This window comes from Phyllostomus hastatus, unplaced genomic scaffold (assembly GCF_019186645.2).
Source record: "Phyllostomus hastatus isolate PE091 unplaced genomic scaffold, TTU_PhHast_1.1 phas_contig_17, whole genome shotgun sequence".
In the NCBI taxonomy this organism is placed as follows: Eukaryota; Metazoa; Chordata; class Mammalia; order Chiroptera; family Phyllostomidae; genus Phyllostomus; species Phyllostomus hastatus.
In genome coordinates, this window is record NW_025333664.1 from 42,422,589 (window position 1) to 42,448,311 (window position 25,723).

Here is a 25,723-nt window from a genome sequence, read left to right on the forward strand (position 1 = left end):
ACCTATCAAAGCTGCATTTTCATTTTTCATTCAAATATTTCCTGTATGCCTAAGACATATGGACTCCAAACCAAGTGCTGGGGTGTTGACATGAATACTACTCAATACCTATAATTCAGGTTCTGGCATTCCCCTGGGGAAAAATCTTATAAGCAAGTAATTAGGGGTGATGTGCTAAGGGCATTACTAGAATTCTGAGCCAGATAACAGGAAATAGGTTCAATTCATTTGTTTTATTGGGAGACTGAGGCATGAGAGAGCCCTTTGAGAAATCAAGATATTGAAATAAAAGGCAGAAATGTGGATGGCTGGTGTTGTACAGATTTGTTGTGCATGGGTGGGGAGAGAACCTTGAAAGCAGAAGTCCAGGTAACAGGTGACACAAAACATTGAAGAAAGCTAAAGTGATGGTGGTTTAAGCATGAAAGAAAAGCATCAGTGACAATAAAATAGACAGGTTTGGGGATGCAGGTGGTGAAGGTAGAATAGGGTGAAGGAATATGGAGAGAAAAGGAAAGTGCTGCAATAATAGTCATAAAACAAGCAGAGCAAGGAGAAAGAGCAAGTCATCCTCCCGGGACCCAGGGTGAATGTGGCATCGTGGTGGTTGTGGTGAAGGTGGTAATGGAGGTGATGGTGGTGATAATCATGGTGGAAGTGGTGGTGGTGGTAGAGGTTGCAGTGATGGGCTGGAGCAGCAGTGGTAGGTTGGAGCAGTAGGCAATTGAAAATGCAAAATAAAATACAAACCCAAACTCAAAACTCTAGAAGGAGGTATCAGCTGGAAACATGATGTTGGGACCTTAGAATGGCCTTGGCTTTGGGGAACCACCAGTTACTGAAAGCTAGCTAAAGCCCAGGAAGACAGACAAAAGGGGAATAGGCAGTGCTCAAGAGGGTTAAGGCTAAAGGAAGCAGAGGTGATTCTGCCCATAGATGTCATTCATCAGTCCTCAGGGAGGTTCTGGACAGGATGTCCTCCTACCTTTGTTTCCCTCTTGTCCCTTTGCCCCTCCTCTCATAGGTATCCTCAGAGTGTTACTTGGCTTTCCAATGGCTGTCCCAATACTGTCTGTATTGGTATGGGAAAGGAGAGAGAGTGGGGAAGGAAAACATCATGAAAGCACAACTTAACTCAGAAGAAATTTTAAAAGTGAGTTTTTGTTGTTCTCCAGGAATAATATATTGGAGGCCAGCCAGCTGTGGTCTGCATAAATTCTTAGAATAATTAAAATTGTTTTACAATTACCAGAGCAAAATGCCTGTCTGGGTATCTTCCCCCTCTTTGGCATACCCAGGTCACAGCTCACTTGGCGTCCTCTTGATTTCTCAATACTTCACCAATTCATCTTAAGAACCATAATAACAATTATATAATATGCTAAAATTATTATATGTTATTATAGCAACAAGCATTTATAGAGCATTTGCTGTGTAGGTGACACTGTGCTAAGTGCCTTATCTTCCAGACCTCATTTAATATTCCTGATGTCCTCAAGAAATGAGTTCTATTGTGACCCCATTTTCCAGATGCAAAAATTGGCATTCAGAGGTTTGATGACTTGCCCACAGGGTGAAAGTGATCAGGCCAGGAGTTGTGCTCAGTCTTCACAGGTTGCATTCTGAAGCCCATGTTCTATTCCCCAGAACTTGGGCCTGAGCTAATCAATTTCTGGCACCCTCCTAATTCCACAGCTGCCTGTTAACTTGCCTTCCAGGCTTATCATGCATAGTCTCAGACCTCTTTCATGCTTTCTCTGCCACCACTTTCCAGGGTCCTATTCACCACCCAAACCATACTGTTTTCTTTCCACTCCTGTTTTTCCATGACCTTCCCTTTGCTCACCTTCTCCTGGCAGGACCCTTTCTGCCCCTTCTCACCTTCTCCACTCACACTTGAAAGTCCAGCTCAGATGCTAACTTTTTTTCTGAAACATCTAGTCTGTGACCTCTTGTGGCTGGGAACTGTGTGTTTACCTCTGATTTGCTGTGTCCAGTGGAGCTCAAATGCTTCCACCACAGCACCCCTCCTGACTATACCCAAGGCGAATTCCTTGCCTGTCCACGGGCTCCATAGAGCCAGGGATTTTTTTGACATCTGTTTTACCCTCCAAGTGGACAAAAAAATTGTATCCTATGCCACAATGAACCCATGCCTGTTTTGATATCAAAATAATGTTATTTTCCAAAATTATTAGGTAAAATTGTGATTTTTAGGAGGATGTGCTTTCCTGGTGGCTGGGAGCTCCCTCTATCCAAGCAGCTGGAGTTGCACACCCAAGTTTAAGAAACAGGTGATCAAAATATGAAGTCCATAAAGGGCAAAACTGTATCTTTCTCTGAATCCCTGCATTGTAGAACTTTCTCTATATTTGCTCAAATGAATTATATGTTAACACACACCTCTTAAAGAGTCTAAAGTTATTTATTTCTCAGTAGATATTTTTCCCTTGTAATCAAAGCTATTTGATTAATTTGCTCAATGAAGCTATGTTTTAGAGATGGTATAATGCTCACCAACATAGTTCATGTTCCCAAGTTCTAATTTGTGTAGTTTCTAGGAGGGTCTATTGCATTTCCTTTTCAGAAATTTACATATGTTGGAGCCATAGCCAGACTACATTTTTAAGTTGCTGCATTTGTCCCAGGGCCATCCTACCTTCATATTTGTTGCCTTTTTCTCACTTCTCATATCCTAATAGTCCTGATGCTAATCTGATACGGCTCTGCATCAGTATACCCCACCTCCTCCTCACCATCACCCATCCCGCTGGTGCCACAAGCTAAATTGTTTTCCTTCTGGAGGGAACTCCCACCTGATTAGAGCATCTGCCTCAGTTGGGCAGAAAAGAAAGCCTGGGATAGCAGGAAGCCTGGGAGCCACCCTGGCTTCCATTCCTGTGTAATTGGATGGAAACAATTTTATCTTCCTTCCTCCATCCTTCATTTTTGGAGCAAGTAAACTGTTCTTACAAACCCACAAGGTCAGCAAAGGAGGTCATATATGCCAGGGTCCCACTTGAGCTCTGGCACTGGGTGGCTCTTCCCAGTTTTTCTCCACTGAAGCTTTTGTACCTTCATATTAGTAGTCATCAAATGAGGGATGCCTTCAGGAAAGGGGTATCTCCTTGGGCTGTCATCAGTTCAGGGCAAGAAGAAGAGGGCTTAGTTTTGAGCTCTTGGCATCAACACTCCAAGCAGGGGATTGAATATCTTAAACTTGGATGGAGGTATAGAACAGGGATCTGAGCAGCACTCATAATAATGAGTGTCTGGCCACATAATAAACAGAGGCTATAAGATGTCTAAAGCACTCTGCCTAAATTACAAATGACATATAGCCTTTTTTTATTGTTGTTCAAGTACAGTCATCCCCCAGCTTTAAGAATAGAAGATTTCACTTCAAAATCTTGGATTTGAGGCACTTTAAGGAATGGGTGAAAGTTAAATGTGGGGCAATCCAAGAGAGATAACATGTCTGTGGGGAAATGATACTTTGAGGTAGGTAGGGGAGTCACACCTTCCTCACTCTCACTCAGCTAGGAGCAGCCCATCACAGTAGTGGCCTGTTCAGGGAGGGGACACTGCCCTTTAACACCAAGCCTGAGCCTTGGTTCACAAAGGATGAGGCTCATCCCCTAAGGGAGCCTCTGGTACTTCCTGGAGAAGACAGAAAGTATTCAAAAGACAAACAAGGAAGGAAAAGGCTCTACTCAGGACAAAAAGGAAGAAAGTAAATATGTGAGTAAAAGATCTTCTTATCTCTGACAAAAGAAGAGCTTGATATTATGGCAGGGAATACCAGAATAAGTCCATGAGTTCTGTTAGTGCAAGGCCAGCATTTCAAGAAGAATCAACTTCAGTAAGAACCACAGCTCTCTCATGGTTATGGAAAAACTTTGGACCAACTATTGATATCCTTCTTAGCTTTCTCAAACAGGAGAGTTTATAGATGCCATCAGACACCTCTGTCACTCACCTTTGTTGGCAGGAGATCCTGTCTTTCCTTCAGTGTCTTGAACCCAGCCCAGAGCAGTGTCTCAGAACTACCACAGAAAGTGGCAAGCAAACAGAAACTCAGGAGAACACTTTAATGCTGTTTTCTTCTCAGAAAATAGTTTAATAAAGCCTGATTTATAAATATTTCAAGTAAATCACCCATTGTGTGTCTAACAGATGTTCTATGAAAGAGACAAAAATGAAAATGTTTTAGTATCTTAAAATATGGAAAAATAGCCCTGACCCATGTGACTCAGATGGTTGGGCACTGTACCACAAAGTGAAGGGTCACTGGTTCTATTCCTGGTCAGGGTACATTCCTGGGTTGTGGGTTAGGTACCCAGTTAGGGCATATTTGAGAGACAATGGATCAATGTTTCTCTCTCACTTTAGTGTTTCTCTCCCTCTCTTTGTCCTTTCCTTTCCATTTCTCTAAAAAATAAATAAAAATATGGAAAAATAATGCAATGAGAATAATGGCCACTGATTGACCACATCCTGCTTTTAAGCATTGTTTTAAGCATAATTAGGCCACTTAATCCTTACTCTGACCCTATCTGGTATGTGGGACCACAGAGGCACAATGAGGTTAGGTCTCAAGTAAGTGGGAGAGCCTGGATTCCAAGTCAAGAATTTACAGCTAATAAAAAGCCTACACTTGTCAATATTATGCTTCTCTGTAACTGGGTCACTTTCTGAATTCAGTACATGTTCATTTTTGGATCTGTATAGATACTGACCGTCTGTATGCCAAATCCACAATGAGACACACACACATTCTAGACATGGGTAGACACTCTAATCAAGTATGACCATAAATTTCTCCAATCTTCCCATCATTTCAAATATTACAGACACACAGAAAAGCTCTAAAGGCACAATGAGAATAGAGAGCTGGTGAAATAAATCCCCCCACTCCCTCTGTTATGAAAGGCAGCCTAAAGTGATAAAGGACCTCAAGCCTAGAGTGATATTAACCAGCTATCAAACCTCACCTAAGGCTATTTGTCCAATTAAAGCTCTGCCACAAGCCAAGTCACAGCCAATTCCACCACCCCTCTTCCAGAGTTACCTATATGTGTCCCAGTTAAAAGAGAAACTAAGATGAAAGTGCGAGATTAGTTCTGCCTAAATCAGTTGGCTGACATTGCAAACACATGTCCTGCATATGCAAAGACAGTCCTGTGCAGACTAACCTGGGTTGTATTTTGTGAAATATAATTATAGAAGAGATCTTAAACTAAGCAGATCTTGCCTCATCCAGAGGTGTTATTACAAAAGCTAAAAGCTAAAATGGATGGCACTTCTGACACTGCCCCATTACAGGGGAACAAATTTCTTGCCTGTTGTCCTGTCAAGAAGCAATATTCCAAATGCTGACAATTCCCCAGTAGGACAAATATTAATTCAGTTATCCACTTCACCCACATCTCAATGCTTAGAAACCCTGTCAAAACTCATTTTCTCAGAATATTCATTTGTAAAATCTATAGTCTTACAGACATGTTCTATAGGCATCTGTTACTGCCTTGCTACGACCCTATTACCTTTTGGCTTCTGGCTGTTGCTAAGATATGACATTTTAGTTGTTGTTGTTGTTGTTGTTGTTATTTTCACACACCTTTAAAGTAGTTTAATGTTGACTTAAAACATAATATAAGCCAGGGGTGTCCAACCTTTTGGCATCTCTGAGCCATGCTGGAAGAAGAAGAATTATCTTGGGCCACACATTAAATATATTACAACACATAATCACAAAAAAATCATAATGTTTTAAGTAAATTTCCAGTTTTATGTTGGGCTGCATTCACAGCCATCCTGGGGTGCATGCAGCCTGTAGGCTATAGCTTGGATACCCCTGATATAAACAGTATAATCTTATTAATGTAGATAAATATAAATAAATTTTTATAAGACTGATACAGTTTTTAAAAATACATTTTAACATTTCAAGGGGTGCCCATGTAAGAGTTCTAAAAATAAACAAGACCTTAAAATCCTATGAGAATTAATGCATTTGTTCTCTTAGTCTTAGTAGTCAGTTAGAAACAAAATTTTATAGCTAAAAAGATCTTAAAAACTTGCACCTTAAAAATCAAGAATATAAAAGTCCTGCAGTAATAGACTAACTTTCAGGTTTTTGGAATTTATTTCAAAATGAAATGCAGTTCAAATTTTGGGATATGCATAAGCTTATAAAACAATAAAAATCAAATCAAAACACTCTAAACAAAGGTGAGGCTAATAGAAGTGAAAAGGAATTTTATTTTCATTGATTTCAGAGACTATAAAGAGAATAAGTGAAACATTTTTCTTTCTTTTTCTTACTTCCCCCTACCCTTTCTCCTACTTCCCCTCCCTGCCAGGATACTTGACATTTCTATCTTTATCACAAGCCAGAGATCTGAGGGGAAAGCAATTCTGAGATCTAAAATGAAACACTGCCACAGCCAATGTGAAGAAAATTTCCTCCTCCAAGGTGCATGGCAATCAAATAGTGTTAACAACAGCAATAATCATAAAAATAGTAAATTATGTCTACTGATTGAAGCATGTCTTCTGTTACTTCTCATGTCTAGAAGTTCTTTAACAATGTTGAAAATTAAATTCAGCTCCCATTTCCTCCGACGATGTAATTATTCTGACTCCCCCACTGAGCACTGTTTATGATCCATTGTCACCTCTCCCAAAGTCCATCTTCTTCAGCACAAGTGGCTGAGTCAATCGAAGTCTTCCTTAACAAACTCCCCGCCACCCCCGCCCATTGCTCACACCCAGTTCACTGAGCAGATGGTTCCACTTAACCAGGAGGCTGTGATCACCTGTGTGAGGGCAGGGAGACAGAGGGTTCTTGTTTTAAAAAGATGGCAAACCAAGGGCAGCAAACAAACTGAGAAGGCAGCATTCTCCCTTTTCAGCTGTTTCCCAGAAGGGTGAAAGTGACACAGTATAAAATGCACAGGAGAGGCTTTTAGACATGTATTTTAATATGTTTTTGTGTGTCAAGTTATAGTTTCCACAGAAGTGACTGAGGTCAGTTAGCTGCTAATCAGTCCTGCCTGCATCCCTGAAAATAGCTGCAAAGTAAGAAGCATTGCATTAGATCGTTCCTCCCCTAAATCAGAAAGTCTCAAACTTTAATGTACATTAGAATCACCTGGACAGTTCTTAAAATTCAGGTGTCCATGCTGTGTCCTGACAAATTCAATCAGAATCTCTGGAGATGAGACCCAGAAATCAGGACCTTCTAAGCCTCAACCCTCACCCCTGCCCACATGAGACTAAAGTGCAGCCACCTGGAGAATCAGTGTCTTCAAAAACCCTTTGTATAAGCAGGACTAGCTGAACTGGTCTGTATTCAAAAACATAAAAACTAAACATTGATTCTAGATGGCTGTGTATCTGGCTTACTGCAGCATTGGGGACAAGCACTTAGTCCATGGTAGTGATGCAGGTCTTTTTCTGCATATAATTTGCAGACCCTGTCTAATATTTTCCATACTGGGCAATGAGATCACAAACTCCAAAACACTAAATCAAAACCGGAGGCATTACGGGTCTTCAATAAAACTCCATAGCTCATACACAAGGGGGAAGGGGAGAAAATTAAAAACATCACCCAATCACAGACATAGTATAAATATACATATATACAGCAGGCTTTAGGATACTGCAGCGATTAAAGAGAAGATCTCAAGTAATAATTAGTTAAAAGTGACCAAAGAGACTGGTGGTAAAAAGTTATTCATAAATAAAAATCCTAGTTGTGCGTGAAGGAAAGCTCATCATAAAAGACTCTTGATTTATTGTAAGGAAAATTATTCAAGTGGCATGGAAGGAGAAATAACATAGAGATATACTATTAAAATTAAATAAACATGAAGGAGATCCTACTTTGGGAAAATACACAATTCCAATGGATTTCAAGGCTTGAGCTTACACTAAACAAACAGACCCACAACCCTGGAACAAAACCTTTATTCCAAAATAGCAATGCTTCCAAATTATATCACGTATACAAAAATAAAGTCATTAACATCTAATTATGAATGATAATTTTAAGCATACAAAAATAGGTAACTGGTGAGGGGAACAGTACTCCTGCTTCACTCTCCCTTGGCAGGAGGGAGATTTGAAAACAGTCCATAAACAGGTTTCAGTGTTCTGTGCCCAATGTATTATTACAATCACTCTGCAAACCTCCTAACTACCCCATTTCTAGTACTTGGATTATGGTTTTGTGTATGGGTGTGCTGAAGATTAGAGAGAACTGATCTATGATAAGAAATCAAACAAATCCAGGTAAACTAGGACTGGCTGGGCATTGTCTTTAATTTCAGAAAAACAACTATACATGTGTCCTTCAGTTTTCCATGTCCTCCATCCATTCTCCAGATTCTATGTCCATGGAGGATCAAAAATGTTCAAGGGCAGCACACCTCAAGCTGGTTCCAATTAGACTGGCTGGTATGGATGTCTCACATGTGTCATTATTTGCAGCAGAGCAAGTTGGATCCACAGGGGCATCCTGTAGGCAGCACGATCCTGGTCCACTGTTGTCTTTGTGAATCATCTCATAAGGTAGTCACTCTATCACCCCCTTGGTTCCCTTAGAAAATGCCACTTCTATACTTTGTACCTCTTTGACTACTCTTAGATCTCTCCTTTTCCAAGTAAACAGACCCTATAGAGGAGATATGCTCCATGGACATTTTTAAGTTTCTCAAATATTTCCATTTTAACATTGCTGTTTAGATTCTTAGCACTGCCACATAAACATTTGTGAGAGCTCATTGCAAAGGTAGAATTTTGACCAGAGCTCAAATCCTTTGCAGGTTTTTATTGTTGATGTGTTAAATGAAATAGATATAATTAGACAGTATAGGTAATTTTCTATAAGGGGAAATTTATCATGCCAATTGCCAAGGACAGGAGAGATACATAAGGGCAATAAAAGATACCCTGGTTTTGCACTCATGAGAATATACACTCGAGAATGACAAAGACATTGCTCATTCGGAAGACTCAAAGAAACCATTCCTACAAAAAATGGTACTAGCTTCCTGTAGTTTATTTTTACCACCCAAATGACATATTTAAAATATTCTACTTCTGAAGGAATGTTGTAAATGTAGTGGTCAAATTCCTGAATTACAGGGTAGGAAGTACCTTAGATCTTTGTTCACAGCGCTTTCTCCATCTATTTCCAATGGGGGTTTCTCTCCAAATCTGTTTTCTAATTTTTTCCCCACTCCTCTGAATGAACTCCAGAACTGTTTTGTTGTTGACATAGAAAATACTCGTCTGTTTTTGCTTATCCATTTCACTTTAGGAAAATGAAAAAAAATTCTTTGCCTCCTTTTTCCCTTGTACTTTTAAGGGCATTTTCTGAGGTCAGCAGCCAATGTAGTGGAAGTCAGTGAAATCAGCGCCTCACCGAAACATTGCAGATTTGACTGGTTTCCATAATAAACACTTCCAGGCTACCAAATAAAAATGCTAGGCTAGTAAGTAAAAATGAGAGGCTAGGCAAAGAATTTCAAGCAAATCATAGTCACGAGAGGCTGAGCAGCCTAGGACGGGAAATATCGCGTTCTTAGGGCTCTGTTCTAATGTGGATTGGCACCATCAGCAACACCTTCCACTTGGGGTCTGGGGAGTATATATGTCCCAATCTGGAGCTGCAGGTACAGGGGACAATGCCTCCGCCACTCTTCTCTGTGAGGCCTCTTGATGGGGAGGACACACTGTCCCCGAACTCTTTGGTCTCCAACAACGGGGACTATTTAGCCTGGAGTCCTCCTATTTCCTCCTCCCCACCTCCCTCACCCCTGAGATTCCGGTTTCCCACAATTTAGTTTAGTTTGCTGTTCGCTCCTTTCCTGGGGGCTTGCAGTTCCTGGATCTGGGTCAGCTTTTCCAACCATTTGTCTCCCTGCAGCTAGTCACTTCTTACTCATTACGCTTTCCAATTGTGGCGCGAAGGATCTCCTTTGCAAAACTGTGTCTTGGGGCAGGGGTGTGTAAGAGAGGCACAATATAACCTGCTCTATAAAGTGCATTTGCAGCCTGCGCTATTTTTTTTTAAGTAAAGTTAAAAATAAAGCTAAGAGATTTGGTTTAACTTTGCTTTCCAACCACACGACTCACCTCAGTGTTCTTAAAATCGTAACAGTAGCGTGGGACCTGAACTGAGCCAGGACACAAGCTGGACCATTGCGGGTTCCTCAGACCCGAGGAGCCGCTGTCTAGGAGGACTAGGATCCTGACTTTGCTCACCTGGAAGGAGGCTGATGGGTACTGTGTTGTGTGTAAGTCGAATTCACGCTTCGCCCGAGGGCCCTCCCGGGACTCGCTATTGTGTGTTTCCTGCACTCTGCACCTTCCTGGTAGCTGAACCGAAAACCGCTGTGCCGGCTGTTGCTCTTTATGTACTACGGAACTTGAGAGAGACTTTCATATGCTTTTTTTATGTTTCTCCTGAAGACCTTAAAATGCATGGGTACCCGGAACACCCTGGTCTATTGTGACCGGCACGTTTCGTTTGCACACGAATAATTACCCGAAAGAGTTCCACCAAAAATCAAAGACGCAGGAAAGATGAAGTGGGGTTGACTGTCACAGAAACTCTCCCAGTCTTTACATTCAGGTCCTGGGATCTGGCGGAAAATCACAAGGGATTATTCACCCAAAATCCCTCCTGTTTCCTCTTATTCCTGTCCTTAGGAGGACAGGTACCCATTTCCTGCTTCATCTTTCACGCTTTTGGCACGGACCTTGCCTTGCCTTTCTCTGCCTTGGGAAAACTGGATTAGTTCCCGAAGCCACTTGGGGGCTCTCCAATCCGTCCTCCACCTCTCTGGCCGTCCAGCCCCAGCTGAGAGCTTCACCTCCCGGGTTCCGTAGCGCGTTCATATCTAGGAAGGTCCTGCGCCTCTGGGAGCAGCTTTTCACCTTGTTCCATGCTGCGCCCAGGGTGCTCAAAACAACGGAACCAAATCCAGCCAAACAGACATGAGATAGGCGAGCCTTTTACCTCTTGGACGCTCAGCACTGGCCACTTCGCCCATTCCGGGTCACGGGGAGAACCAAGCTGCATCGCGGAGAGGTGGAAGAGATGTTTCTTTTCTTTCTGCAGCTCCACATTTGGGACCACCTCTCCTCTAACCTAGCCAACCTCGGGTACTCGTGGAACCCGTCCGTGAGCCGACAGGGGGCGACAAACCGTAAGCTTTTCCCGAGGCTGGCTGTGATCAAGCTGCAGGGAGTGCTTCATGGTTCTGGCACCAGCTGGCTGCTGGACCTGTGGGGAGTGGGAGGAAGGTGGGATGTGAAGTAAGGGCAGACAGGCTCTGACACCCCAGAGAGCCCCCAGGCATAATTTTCTGTCTACCCCTGCCCTGCCGGCCTTGAGGAGGGCAAATAGGGAAATGGTGCTGTTCTGGACTGCACCTCCTTGCCAGCACCCAGCGCTCTACTGGCAGATGTGGAGTAATGTTTCCTGAGAACAGTTAGGGCAAACCAGCTCTCACAAAAGTACCAATGGCTTTACAATCTCTTCTCTGAGCGTTGTCTACTCCTGGCCTACAAGGGAAAGAAATAGCTTTAGTTATTTCACCTTATCTCAGGGATGCACTAGGTTATGCATACTGTGGTTCCCAGATCCAGGAATCAACCTTTCTGATCTTCAGGGCCTGACTTGAAATTCAGGCAACGAAAGTCTAGATCAGGAGGAAACAGGGTCCAAATAACCTGGAAAGAACTGAGCAGGTCACCTCGAATTGTGTGCAGTCTCAGAGAGCCCCACAGCCAGGGCGTACTCAATCCTCTGCTCTGAACTTTTGCGGAACCCCTGGCTCTGGTTTGCCCATCATATTTCAAACTATCCTGTCACCCTGTCCCTACCCCTGCGTTGACTTAGACTGGCCTAGTCTTCTAGAAAGTACTCGACCTCTCACCAGTGCACAGACAGTTCTTTTCTGGATCCCTGGTGGCCTCCCTGAGGTTGCACTGTTTTTGTGATGCAATAGGTGAGAGTCCTCACCTTTTTTCAACTTGGGTTTTCTTTCCAAGGATAATTCTTGCCTGTGGCCCCCACTGAATCCCAGCTGAACCCCACACCCTCCCACCAGAGAGCACAGGATTTATCTCTCAGGCCCTCCTAATTGACACATTTGGACAGGTTAATTCAGAGCCAGCTGCGCTTTCTGGTCCCGCAGCGGAGGGAAAGGGGTCTGGACTGGATAGCTGCTGTTCCCTGGCTGCGCTGATCGCTGATCGGGTGCCACTGCACCTCCTGCAGCATCACCCTGCAGCTATCTTTTAGCCCCAAAGCCATAGACTCTGGGGCAACAGAGCCACCTGGTAAGGAGAGCTAGGAGCACAGGGCTATCCTGAGAACCAAGGCTCTTCCCAGGCTTCCTCCTACGCCACCCTTCCTATTCCAGTACGTTCAACCTTAAGCCCTTGGCGCTTACTGGCTTCAAGCTGGGACCTCTGTTGTCTCCGTCTTCTCTTTGCCAGTTCAGGGCAAAACCAGGAGCTTTCTCCCTCCACCTGCTTTCTCCTGGACTCCACTGCATAGCTCACTCTTTGACAACCACAGTTAGCCACACAGGCTGGGAAAGTCCAGAATTGAGCGTTGATGCAAGATAGAAATAGAGGAGGGAGTTGATGGTTCATGCAAAAGCTAGAGAGTTCAGGGCTGCTCACTCCCCTCTCCCTTAAACTAAGGGGAAAGAACCATTGAGAGGTTTAACAAAGACCCTGTAGAAGCCGAAGATGCTGTGTAAAAGGTGAAGCTAGGCAATTCAGATGTGGAAGAATTCTGGGTTCTTGGACTGGATGAAAGGGCCTGTCTTTCAGGCCTAGAGCTAGGGCTACAGCGTGCAACCTTCCTAGAGCAGGTTGAGGTCACCAGGATGCCTCTGGGGGCTGGGAGTGGGGCGGGCAACAGATCAGAATCCTTTTCCAACCTTCCTTCGGTCCTGTGTCACTTCAGGGTGGAATGAGTTTGGGTGGATGGGACTGGTCGCAGGGAGACAGAATCTAGAATCAGCACCTTTTACATCACTGAAATAACACCACTACCCCAAGGGTGGGGGTGGCTATTAAACATTGTAAAGATTTCCTGAAAGCAGGATTGTAGTGTCGGCCAGATATAGGACATGACAAATGCCTTGAGCCAGTCACAATGAACGCTCATTGGGACGCTCGCACTCTCAGAAATGGGGCACTGATACTACACATTGAGCATCTTGTCTTGATCAACTTTAATCCTGTGATTTCTTAGCAGTAATGGCCGTGGAATTAGTAGTAAAACTAAAACCCAAACTAGTACTATTACTAATAAATATTCATCAGTTTGAAATGACTACCCCATCTTTATCAGAACCGGGGCGGGGGGGGGGGGGAGAGGTAAAATTCTTCAAGGATAGCAGAGCAAGTAGACGGTCCCAGAACCAGCTAAGGCTAGGACTTTGTGTTTGTGTGTAGAGAGGAAGATGGGGTTGAGGATGGGTTACGGAGGATGGCAGATAGGGGAGGACAGGGAGAGGGTAGAGTTTCACCGAGGGGAGGGGGGTGCCGGGGTGCAGTGACGGGAACCAATGAGCTGCCAATTCTTGAGTCTCCTGCGCGACTGCCGAGTTTGACGTGGAGGACACGTAAAATTGATCCTCGCATGCTGCGGCCTCCGGGTCAGACGAATTTTTCTTAATCGGATGAAGTTCACGCTGAGTCTTGGGTCGCAGGCGTGGGGAGAGTCTTGGGAGAGGGCGGTGGTGGCCCCAGCTGCGGAAGCAGCGGGCCCGGCGGCGGGAGGCAGCGAGCTTGGCAGAGGTGCACAGTACGTTTCCAGCCTGCGGCCAGATAGCCACGGCACTCGGCTCGCGCTCGCCTTCCCTTTATGCCTCACCTTTGGCGGTGGGCGCCGGAGCTCCCCGGGACTGCGCTGGGCCCAGGATCAGCCGCTGGGGTTTCACGCAGCTGGCTAGCCCGCGTACCATGGGTAAGGGGATGAAGGCAGGCGGCGGGGGGGGGGGGGACGGGGGGAGGACGAGATGTGCTGTGTCCCGGTGTTTCCTTTTTCCTCTCGCCTTCCCCAGCCCCCCCCGCCCCCAGACCCCATCCTGGTTATGGACGAACCAAGTTTTCCTCAAGTGCCCAGTTTTTTGGGTGAGGTGGGGGCAGTCCGCTGCGTTGGGGTTGGGGCGTCCCACGTGAGATGTGTCAAATGGACGTGGAGGGTTGTAGGGTTCCGCACCCGCTCCAGGGTCCCTATGACTGCGCTCACTCCCGAAGGCATACCCAGTGTTTGCCCGCAGATTCTGTGTATCCTCAGGACACTTTCTGAGGCACGCCTGGGTGCGGCCCCTAGCCCCGTACAACCACCCATGGATAACCCTCTGGTATTTTCTTGGTTTCTTGCTCACTGTCCTCGGGCATGTCCGCAGAGCAGACGTACGGTGAGGTGAACCAGTTGGGCGGCGTATTTGTCAACGGCCGCCCCCTGCCCAACGCCATCCGCTTGCGTATCGTGGAGCTGGCGCAGCTGGGTATCCGACCTTGTGACATCAGCCGGCAGCTTCGGGTATCCCACGGCTGCGTGAGCAAGATCCTGGCGCGCTACAACGAGACGGGTTCCATCCTGCCAGGGGCCATCGGAGGCAGCAAACCCCGCGTCACCACCCCTAACGTGGTCAAGCACATTCGGGACTACAAGCTGGGCGACCCTGGCATCTTTGCCTGGGAGATTCGCGACCGGCTGCTGGCCGACGGCGTCTGTGATAAATACAACGTGCCCTCTGTAAGCTCTATCAGCCGCATCCTGCGCAATAAGATTGGTAGCTTGGCGCAGCCTGGGCCCTACGAGGCGAGCAAGCAGCCGCAGCCACAGCCGGCGCTGCCCTACAACCACATCTATCAGTACCCTTACCCCAGCCCGGTGTCATCCACCGGCGCCAAAATGGGCAGTCACCACGGGGTCGCGGGAACAGCAGGTCATGTCAGCATTCCTCGTTCATGGCCTTCGGCTCATTCGGTCAGCAACATCCTGGGCATCCGAACGTTTATGGAACAAACAGGTCAGTCGTGGAGGCCTTCTGTAACCTTCTTGTAAGGGGCAGAATTGGAGGTTAGGGGAGTGGTCATGAGGGAGAGGTGTCACCCTCTTTGCACCAGTTTGGCTCAGGGGAAGGCTAGGGCTGGACAGGGGGGTTGAGGGTCACAGGCCTTATGTGGGAGCCCTCTGGTATTTTCAACTTTTTATGACAAATATGGAAAATATTTCCCTAATGGAAGAGCAATCTCCGACCACAGATTCAAAGGCCTGAAATTGCATCTTTTCATAATTGGGGGAAAAAAAGGCAAACTCTTATCCCAGATCTAAGACAAAACAAATGTCAATGAGTTCTTTCACTCTTAAGGGTCTTTTGGCATTCCTCACAGTTTTCCAAAAGGTCCCATCTCCCCCATGCCCAAAGGTTCTTTTGAGTAAAAGGCAAAGGGGCACCTGGCCTTTCTTGCGTAGTGACCTAGATCTCAAGTAGGCCTAGCTTCATTGTAGGTTCTGGAACTGGGATCTCCATCATGGCACCCCATGGCTGCAGCCATCTTTGGGGTGGAAGCTCAAAGGATCTACCCTTCACCTGTCATTAGAAATCAGCAAATTTATGGTTATATCTCTCAGGGAATGGAGGGAGTGGAGTAGAGAAAGAAGATGTGGCAGCATTGGTGCAGAGCTTGGGAAAAGTGCCCTGTTTCTTCGAACGGTTCCCTGCCCCTAGCAGCTGGGTAAGGGATGGCATGCTTTTATGTGAGCAGACTGAGGAGGAGGGTAAGAAGCAAAATTCTCTGTAGCCCAAGAGAGAAGGGGTAGGAGCTGCAGAATGAAATTGAAAGCTTAGTCCTTGCGGCAGTGGGGCGTGCTGTTGAGGCCCCAAACAAGGTTTGTTTCTTACAGTGGCTCAAACCTAGATTGGGCCACCGGCTGGGGCTAAAGCTTCCCCTGGAACCATCTGTGGCCAGCTAGCTGGGACCTGGCCTTACCAGGTCTGTGCTCAGTTCTGAAACTTTTTTTGTGTTTCTCTCTTGCACACACATCTGTGGAAGAAGCAGACATGCACAGGGGATGCATGCTCGTCACTGGGTTGCTGCCTCCTTTGGGAGATCCTAGATGTCTCTGGAGGCAGTTTTGAGTAAAACTGTCTCCCAGCCTTCCAGACATTTGCTAAGACTTTGAGAATTCCAAACAATTCTCAGGAGCCTGCTTTGGATTTGAACTTGAATCTTACTGGGACCTGCTTGTAGACAGGAGAAAGGCACCATGACTGAAAAAGCGCCTGTCTCAGAGGCCACCTCTCTGCCAGACATCTCCTCTTTTTCGGAAAGATGTTCCCAGGCTTGGTGGAGCAAGGAGGAACTTCTGCCCCACTGGGCCTGAAAGTGAAATCTCGTGCTCCTGTTGCCTGTCCGCTCTTGATAGATCACTCTAGGAGCATTTGGTGCCTCAGGTGTTTGCAGGACTCTCAGCTGCACTCTGGGAAATGAGCTAAGTGCTTGTACGCACTTGTGTAAACGACTGGCCAGAGGGCCCTAACTTATGCTCAGCGCAGATTTGGATGTATCTCTAATCCGTCCTGTTTCCCTGCAGGAGCCTTCGCTGGGAACGAAGGTGCCACCTACTCCCAGAAGATGGAAGATTGGACTAGCGTGAACCGTACGGCCTTCCCCGCCACCCAAGCAGTAAATGCGCTCGAGAAACCGGCATTAGAGGCGGACATTAAGTACACCCAGGTAATCAAGGGTCAAGGGAAGGAGATGTCTTTAATCAGATGAGCAGAAGATTGTGGGTGGGGAGGAGGATTGGGGGAAAGAGAGAGAAAGAGGAAATTCCTGGCCTTGGGATTTCTGAGAGCTGGGCCACCCTGCACCCGCAGGGGCATTTTCTCTTTTTTTCTCCACAATACTAGTTTGGTGGGGAGGTTGGCTTTAGAGGGGATTGAGTTGCCTTTTGCCAAGATACTTCCGCTATAAAAACTTGATGATTTTAACACAGATGATTGAGGACTCTTTCTCTACATCCTGGTTGATGAATACCATGATCCCCATCACTTATTATTATTGTTTATAAAAATGTGAGTGAACATCATTTTGCCAGAATCCTTACTAGGAAAATTAGAGGCCAAGCCTTGCGTGGAGATAATTGAGAAGGCAGAAATGGGAAAGAAGGATCTCTCGTCTCAGTAACTCCATATGCTGGAGAAGACGGCCGGATTGTCTAGTGATGGTCTGTCCCTCTGCATCCTCACAGTCTGCGTCTGGCCTCTCCGCAGTGGGAGGCTTCCTCCCCGCCTGCGCCTACCCTGCCTCCAACCAACATGGCGTGTACAGCGGGCCGGCGGGGGGCTACCTCGCCCCGCCATGGCCTCCCGCTCAGGGACCCCAGTTGGCACCCTCCGGAGCCGGCGTCGCAATGCACAGCGGGGAGCTCGCAGTGGCAGCGTTGACCTTCAAGCATCCCAACCGAGAAGGTGAGGGGGACGGGTGGGGATGGGTCGGGGAAAGCAGAGCGGGTTAGGAAGGGTTCAAAGGTGGGGGGTGTAACAGTGGGAAAGATAGCGAGAGATTTGGTACCGAGCATAAATCCTTCCTTCCTCCAAATTAAACGTGTTGCTTCTTGGAGCAGATTGATTTATAACAAGTGTATGCCCTGATGCGTGTCCCTAGAAAGGCAGGCAGAGGTTGAAAGAGGCCCTAGGACTGCCCCCACCCACACACACTTGTACAGAGAAAGAAGAAAGAGGGTCAGGTTTGGATATGGTTCTTGTGCCCTTGGGCAAGTAATTGCTTCTCCCTGCATCTCATTTCTCCATCCATAGAAGGGTCTAGAAGCATCATTCAGGCACACCTTTCTGTGGCCTGAGAAGCTTAGCCTTTTGTGGTGGACCTGCTTTGGCACCTGAACCGGAACCTGGATACTTGCAGGCACTGCCCTTTTGTTTCTTTCCAGGTTCCTCTTAAAAACAAAAACAACACACACACACAAAACTGGACCTTCATTCTTGGGAAAAGGAAAGAGCATTTCAACCATGCATCCCTAGGATTAGACTCTTTGAACTCTGTATGGTTGGGGGCACTTCTTTCCGTGGCTGGGAGTACTCTCTCCTCCGCCCCTTTCTCCATGATAAGTCAAATTAGTAGAATTCAGGTGTTTAATTGCTGGTCAACAGTGCCGGGGCATCTTATTACGCTGACCTTGAGGTTCTGTTTTTTTCCTATAAATTGGGAAAGGCTCATTTATCCTTGAGTCTTTATTTTCCTCATAGGTGAAAGGAGTGGCAGAATTTGCTAATTTCAAAAAACCTGCCTGCGATAGGTTCTGACCACCACAAGTATTCAACTTCAACTACCCTGAGAAAGGAAGGAGTCACCTAAGGGGGTCCCAGCAACAGCAGTGAGGGAAACAGAACATAAACCTTAGAGTCAGCCTGGGGCAGAGTGGTATTCCAGAAGGATCTTTACCAGTCAGACCCACCTCATATCTACCAAGGAAGAAGGGGGGGGGGCAGAAAAAAAGCTTTATTTCCAAGGAGACACAGTATCCAGACTTGAGTTGTGTGTGTGTGTGTGAGAGAGAATATTTTAAACTGCCCTTAATAAATCAAGTAAATCAATAAAAAACAAAAATATTTTTATTTTCACCTTTCTTAAAACACAAACATGGAATATAAATTACAAAAATTGAGAATTATAATTTTAAGCTTTAAACTAAATTTAAAAATAGAACACCAGTTGCTCACTTATAAGAAAATCCAAGTAAAGGAAATTTTAAAAAATTGAGTATTAGAACTGCTCTAAAGCTTTACATTTAAGGAACAATAAGAGGTCTCAGAGTGAATGCTTTGCTCAGGGTCTTTCTTGTCGTTGGCCTCAAATCTACCTGCTTTCTGGACAACTGACCTTATATTTGAATGAGAAATTGAAATGGAATTTACCTCATTCTGTAAATCATTTGACTAAGCAGGTTAATTTTAATTTGAATAGTATATCCACACATTTAAACAATTTCCCCCATTGCTGATCTCAAGCAGAAAGATTTAGAAAAGGACTCGGTGTTTTCAGAAAAATGTAGTCCTTTGCTAACTTTGTTCTGGGGCATTTCAAGCTCAACATTAGAAACAAATTATGACCCATAGGTAACAACCCAAAGGTAAAACACACAGTTCTGAATTCTAAACTAATTCAATTTAATTGGGCTGGGGAATTCATTGGTGATTGATTTTCTTTAGTAGATACTTTCAGAAATACAGAGCTATTGAATGGCATTTGCATTCATGACCTTTTTACCATTATATTCACTTCCTATTATGAAACACCTCACTAATTTTCAACATCTGTAGCAACAAATAGCTACATTAGTTATATGAAATTAATAGCTTAATTTCCTGATCCTCACAGTTCTTTAAAGACATAGGTAAAGGATTATCAAATAAATGAGGGCCATCATTAAACAAAGAGGGCCCTAAACTGCATACAGGTATTTGCCTTTGAACAAGGAACACAAAAATAATTAGAATTATATACCTATTTGGGTTAAGAATTTTTATTCTTACTGGCAGAAAAGCTGACTTCAAAGACTGTCCATCCACACCACCAACTGGTCTTTGGAAAATTAAAATGCAAAGTAATCTGAATCACTGCCTTCCCCCCCAATCATTGCTTTAAAATTATATTTAAACAATCCCATAAGACAATTACTATATTTAATTGTTGTTCAGTTAATAAAAATAGTAGGAATAGCCTTTATTGAATTATTTTTTCAGGAGGAAAAATTTCTTTACTGAAAGCAATTTAATATCATGAATGCTCAGTAAAAACAAATATTTTAGATCATCTAATCCATGTATCCTCCAAATCAAGTGCCAATGAACTTAGAGGTTACCTTAAGGGTAGTCTAACCAAATGCTAAATTAAGCATCACAATGTATGAATTTTACCTTAGTAAAGAGTAATGCCTGTGGGTTCCATATTAGCTGGCAAGAAAGTATAATTTACATTACCCATCCATGAAAGCAAACTTTAATTCTTGGGAACCTAAGGAATAGAAAGTTCTAGTTTATCTACACGTGGAAAGGTGCTGATTTGCTGGGAATTTCAACACCTATCCAATTGTCTTTTCATAGCCAAGGCAGGAACCATCTCATCCCCACCCCCACATGTGACAGACCTCACCAGATGTTCCCTCAAGACAACTAGTGTTTACAGCGTGTTTCCAGAAGACTTCAAAACCTCAAAATCCTTCCCATCAGGGGTTTGGAAAAACTAAAGATTTGGAAATCAAATCTATAAGTAATTGCATAGGTTCAAAGAAAATTTTGTTTATATTTGTTACAGATAACTTTCATCTCCCTTCTTGTTATCTCTGCTCAGGATTAGTTCTTGAAAAATCAATCCTAAAAGCAACCTTTGCCAGAGAGCACTAGGGTGAAGGCGTTTGCCTGAGAGCCCGGGCGCTGGCAACTCGGATTTCATTTGACCCAGCCCTTTAAGACCTCTTCCCAGATGCCCCCCCTCCTCCACCCTTCGTCTGCCCTCACCCCCTAGGTCCCAGTGGTCATGAAATTGCAGTCCCAACATTTAAAAAATGTGTGTCCCCCTAGAATTAAGTTAAACTTCCTGCAAAGTGTCCAATGCCTTAGGGCCCCAGCCTCTGACGCACTCTCAGTGTCCGAGGTCCTGCGGTGGCAAAGGATGGTAGCAGAGGCCCTATGGGGAAGCCTGGAGTTGGCAGAGCTAAAAAGGCAACAAGATTTGCCCTGCAGAGGGTGTGGAATCTATCTCTGGACTCCTGGTGTTTTATTTTTCATGATTTTTATTGCTTGTCTCTAAGGCAACTGGCCTTAGACTGAGAAACCTCCTCCTCAGAGGTTTTCTAAACAAGTCTTCACCTTGAAGTGTGTGTACAGAGTGGAGAAAGGAGGTCTGGAAACTTCTCTGGCTGAGTGGCCACAACTATTTAGGAAAGAGAGCTGAGAGGTGATGTGGGGGTGTGTGGGTATGAAATGAGGCGGGAGAGGCGAGGTGTGGGACAGCTAATGGGTCACTCTGCCCTGGAGAAGTCATTAGACCCCCTAGAAACCCCTAAGAAACCAGATGTGTGTGCTTGCCTATGTGTGTGTGTACATGCATCCCTCTAGCAGAGGTGTACCACCCAGCTCCTCACACTCACAGTAGGTTGCCCATGGGGCTGGAGCAGAGGCAGGGGTAGCTGCAGGCAAAAATATTCGAGTTCCCCCTCACACCAAAATGAGGTACTCAGAGCTCCCCCTTCAAAGAAGGACTTGGCAGAGGGAAAAATAAAGTTGAAAATAGGTGCCTTTAGGTGTAAAAAAACTTGTGGCTCCTCGTACAGGAGAAGCTGAGCTGCTAAGGATCCAGAAGGAAAAACAGAGGTTGCACAAGGATGGTGTCACTTTTTTGGCTTCCAGTAGCAAAACTTGGGCCCCTATCCAAAACCCTAAATAATAGAGCAATGTACAGAATGCCACCTGATTTGGCAAACCTACTGTCACTTAACCCCGTGTCCCCTAGACCCCAGGACGTACTGTGCCTGAGGTGGTGAGGGAATCTGGATTCTCGGGCTAAAGTCCACTGCTCACATAAAGAGCAGCCACTTCCTTTGCAGGGAAAGATCCTGGCTGCCCAGAGGCCCCCAAAGACACCTCTTTGGTGACTGGCACAGCACTTGATCTCCCCCTGTGTAAAGATAGCACGCCAAGCGTCTTTGAGGGACAGTGGACCTGATGCACTGGCAACTAGCTATTCAGGCTTGTGCGTGCCAGTTGAGGTCTGAGGTTGGTGGGTGGAGGTTGGGAGGAGGGGGGTGGGAATCTCAGTTACCTGCTCCCTCCCCCAGAGGTCTCTGATCTCAGAGCTTCTGAGGCCGAGGGTGCACTGGGCAGCAGCACAGCACCTTCCTGCACCCATGGCCTTCTTTATTAAGCACGTTGCAAAGAGAATTGTACCAAGCCAGTGGTCTGGCAGTACTTGCAAAATGGCCTTGCCAGAACAGCCACTTGCTATGGTTGCCCTTGCAAGTGACTCCTTTAGGGGAGGAGGAAGGGTGGGCACCTACTGACACTAGGGGCTGTTTGAGAGAGCAAGTCTCTGCTTCCTCCTTCCAAATCTCTGATATGTATAGTGCTCTCAGCAAGTTCGCCCTAGATCCTAGCACTGTCCTTTAGGTTTGTGGGTGTCCTGGCTCCCTGGGTCTCTGGCTCTGAACTGCGCCTTGCAGTGACCCAATACCCCTGTGCTTCCTCTCACAGTGCCTGACCGGAAGCCTCCCAGCCCTGGCAGCAAGGCCCCAGACAGCCTCAGTAGCTTACATGGACTTCCCGTCCCAGCCTCGAACTCCTAGGGGTAGCGCTGCCCAGAGCTGGGGTCAGGAGGAGGCAGCAGAGCGGCAGGCAGACCAGGAAGCGCAACTAGGCTCTGCAGCTTCGTGGAGCCACCAGATGGAAGGACAAGGACACGAGGAAGAGGTGCAGTGGGTCTGCCTGTGGGGGCACGCCCTGTCAACCCTAGGCCTTGCTCTGTCCCCTGCCCTGCACCCCCCCCCCTCCACACCACACTTCAGTTGTGGGTCAGGATTTTCAGGCTTTTATGAACTTTGGTTTTCGACCATTGAATCCATGTTGTGACACTTGCTCAGTGTGGCCTCCTTTGACCAGCCTTTTCCCACTTCTTCCAGGATTGTCCTAAACTCTTGGTCCCTCCCTCCCTCTTTCCCCTACTTCCCTCTTTCCCCATTTACCCTCGAGTTCCTTCTTTCTTTTCTAACTCCTTCCTTCCTACTCTACCTTTCTTTCCTTCCTCATTTCCCCCTTCCTTCTCTTTATCCTTTAAAGTTCTTCCTCTTTAGTCCCTTCTGCTTTCCTCTCTCCTTCCCTTTCTGCACTGTCTACTGTGCTCTTCCCTGTGTTCCAGCCCACTCCACCACTTTCTCTTCTTCAGCCTTTGACAGACAGTTATTTTGTTTCTTCTCACTCCTACTTCTTCCCTCTCACCCAGGAAAGCCTCAAAGGGGTCTCCATGACAGTCCCTCCTCCAGCAGCTGTGACACTTTAACCTCCACCCACTGTATCCCCTAGCCCTAATGAAAGGATCTGGAACTTAAAAAGAGAACAGAGAGGCCATAGTTTTCTATATTTTTATAGTAATGAACTGGAACAAAACCCCATGAATTGTGTTTTCCCTCCACCTCCCCAGGATATTGTCCTATAGTCTGTATTTTCTCAGTGCCCAGTGACTGGGTTACTCTTTGCTTCCTCTAAGATGCTGTCACCCCAAAGAAGGTTAGGTAGAAGTAGGGGACATGAGGTCATTGATATTTTCTGTAGTTAGAAATCTGCTTGCCCTGGAGGTGCCTCTTCTCACCCCTGTATACCTAACAAGCTAAGAGAATCTGGCACATGGTAAATGCATAAACATGGTTTCTGATGTTGGGGGGGAAGCAGGTCAGCACATTTGTTAAAATTGCAGACTGATTTGGGGTTACAAAAGGGCAATCTGGTTTCTGGTCTGCAAAAGGTAATGGTCAGAAAACCCTGGAAAGTGCCTTCTAGAGCTGGACACAAAAGCAGTTAACTGCTTCCAAGTTTAAGCACACTGGTGGTGGGACTCTGGACATAAAACTGTAATTTTTGTAGTCATGAAAATGCCACTGGTAATAGTCTGACATCACCTGTTAAACATAGCTGTCTTTAAATAAAGGATGACATCTGAATGTTTTGTGGGAGTAAGTAAGTCTATTACCAGTCTGGACTGTTATATAGGCATGCCTCACCTACTCAACCCCTGAGTTTCCCACATGAACACTATTAAGACAAAATTATTTTATTGGTATACTCATTAGCACTTACAACCAGAGTGGGTAGGAGGTGAAAGAGCAAATTAAATGGGAAGAGTATTTTCAAAAATTTGTCCCAAGAAACTCCAGGTCAGCCCTGGGGAACTGAGGTAGAAAGACAATATGCAGAAATCATCCTAAATGAAGTTAATTCTAAGAGGAAAAAACTGGCCAAAAGGCAGTGAGCAAAAAAATGGAGGACTTGTTTCAGAAAATTCTGAAAGCTAAAGAAAATTATCCCAGGCTACTAAGTAATCTAGTTATTTCTAACTACAAAGGGATCTCTGGCTAGTTTTGTTTTTCTTTCTTGTGTTTGGTTTTCTAAAACTAATGGAAGAGATTTTTGAATTGAAGCTTTGGCTTGCAAGTGGAGCTGCCTATTTGGACATGTGGAGGAAACCAGTAAAGAAATTATTTTTGTTGTATCTTATAGTCATACCTGCTGAAAGTATTAATCTTAAAGGAATAGCTGCCTTTTTCATATAGAAACTTTTCCCAGGTTTTAAAGTCTCTTGGCTTAAAAAAAAAAAAGGATTCATTGTATAGATAGGAGTATTGAGGGCTAGACATTTGGTTTATTTTTTCTAGCCTCTACAGCAAACTATAAATTACAGGGTTTGAGCATGAAAACTGGGGTGATCCCATCTCATCAGACAGCCAGGATTAGGGCTTGAACTTTGGACCTGGGGTCCTTAGCCTACAGCATTAGAATTTTCTGTAGAAAAGCTGGTCACAATGATAATAAAATAGGTATGAAAACCTTCAAAGTGAGGAGCTTTTTTAATCTGTCCCCTGTGGTTTCCCATAACCTGTGGCTGGAGGTGAGTCTTTCCAAGTCCCTTGGCTCTGGCGTGAGCATTCACAAAGGAAGAGAGCATCCAGCCACAGTACCACATTTCACACGGGACATGTCGAGGTACCTCTTTTCTCTTGAGGCTGTGGGCCAGTCCCTGCTCTGCCAAACTGTGATGGAGGCCTATGATCTCTCTGAACCTTCATGTTTCTATCTTTGAAGTGAATGCCTCAGCTGCATAAAATTCCATTATGTAGATGTACCATAGTTTTTTGATCCATTCATTTACTGATGGGCACTTGGGTTGCTTCCAGCATTTGGCTATTGTAAATTGTGCTGCTATAAACATTGGGGTGCATAAGTTCTTCTGGATTGGTGTTTCAGGGTTCTTAGGATATAATCTTAGCAGTGGAATTGCCGTATCAAAGAAAGAAGGAGCTCCTACCCTTTGTGACAGCATTGATGGAACTGGAGAGCATTATGCTAAGTGAAATAAGCCAGGCAATTAAAACAAATACTATGTTGTTGTTTGTTGGGAACCACCCTGACTGGTATCAGAGGCTGAAACCCCCGCCTAGCTAAAGCTAAGGGAACGCCCTTGGAACCGTGAGCCAGCAAGGAGACAAAATCTTATCTCCCTGGCAGGAATGCTGCTTCTGCTGCTTTATTCATAACTGAACCCCCAAAAGCTTGGTCGGTTAGCCAAAGACGGGTAAGATTCCCCACGGGGGGAACGACCTAAGCCAGGCACGATCACTTTGGGAGGCCCCCCCAAAAGAAGGACTTGGGGGGCTGCAGCAAAAGGGGGTGATGGACCCTCGCTCCTCGGCTTTGACAAAGTCTGAGTTCTCATCGTCTGGGAGAAAATCTCCTTATCTCTTGGTTGCCTTAGTTCCCTTGCTCCACCTAAGCCTGAAACAATGACAGGGTGGTGCAGCTCAGTACTGAGAAGTGCGGATTCCCCAGGGTGATCAGGCCTAAGAAAGAATATGTAAATTACTGTGAAACCTTCTTTGTTT

General features: G+C 45.4%; 1 protein-coding gene across 1 annotated transcript; it reads left to right on the forward strand.

Annotated features, from left to right (window-relative positions):
- Positions 1-13,721: 13,721 nt before the first annotated feature.
- PAX1 (paired box 1) lies at positions 13,722-22,420 on the forward strand. Its single transcript, XM_045833571.1, is given in 6 exon segments — positions 13,722-13,943; positions 13,945-14,008; positions 14,454-15,083; positions 16,652-16,794; positions 17,312-17,531; positions 22,329-22,420. Coding segments are annotated over 6 exon segments (1,371 nt in total).
- Positions 22,421-25,723: the final 3,303 nt, after the last annotated feature.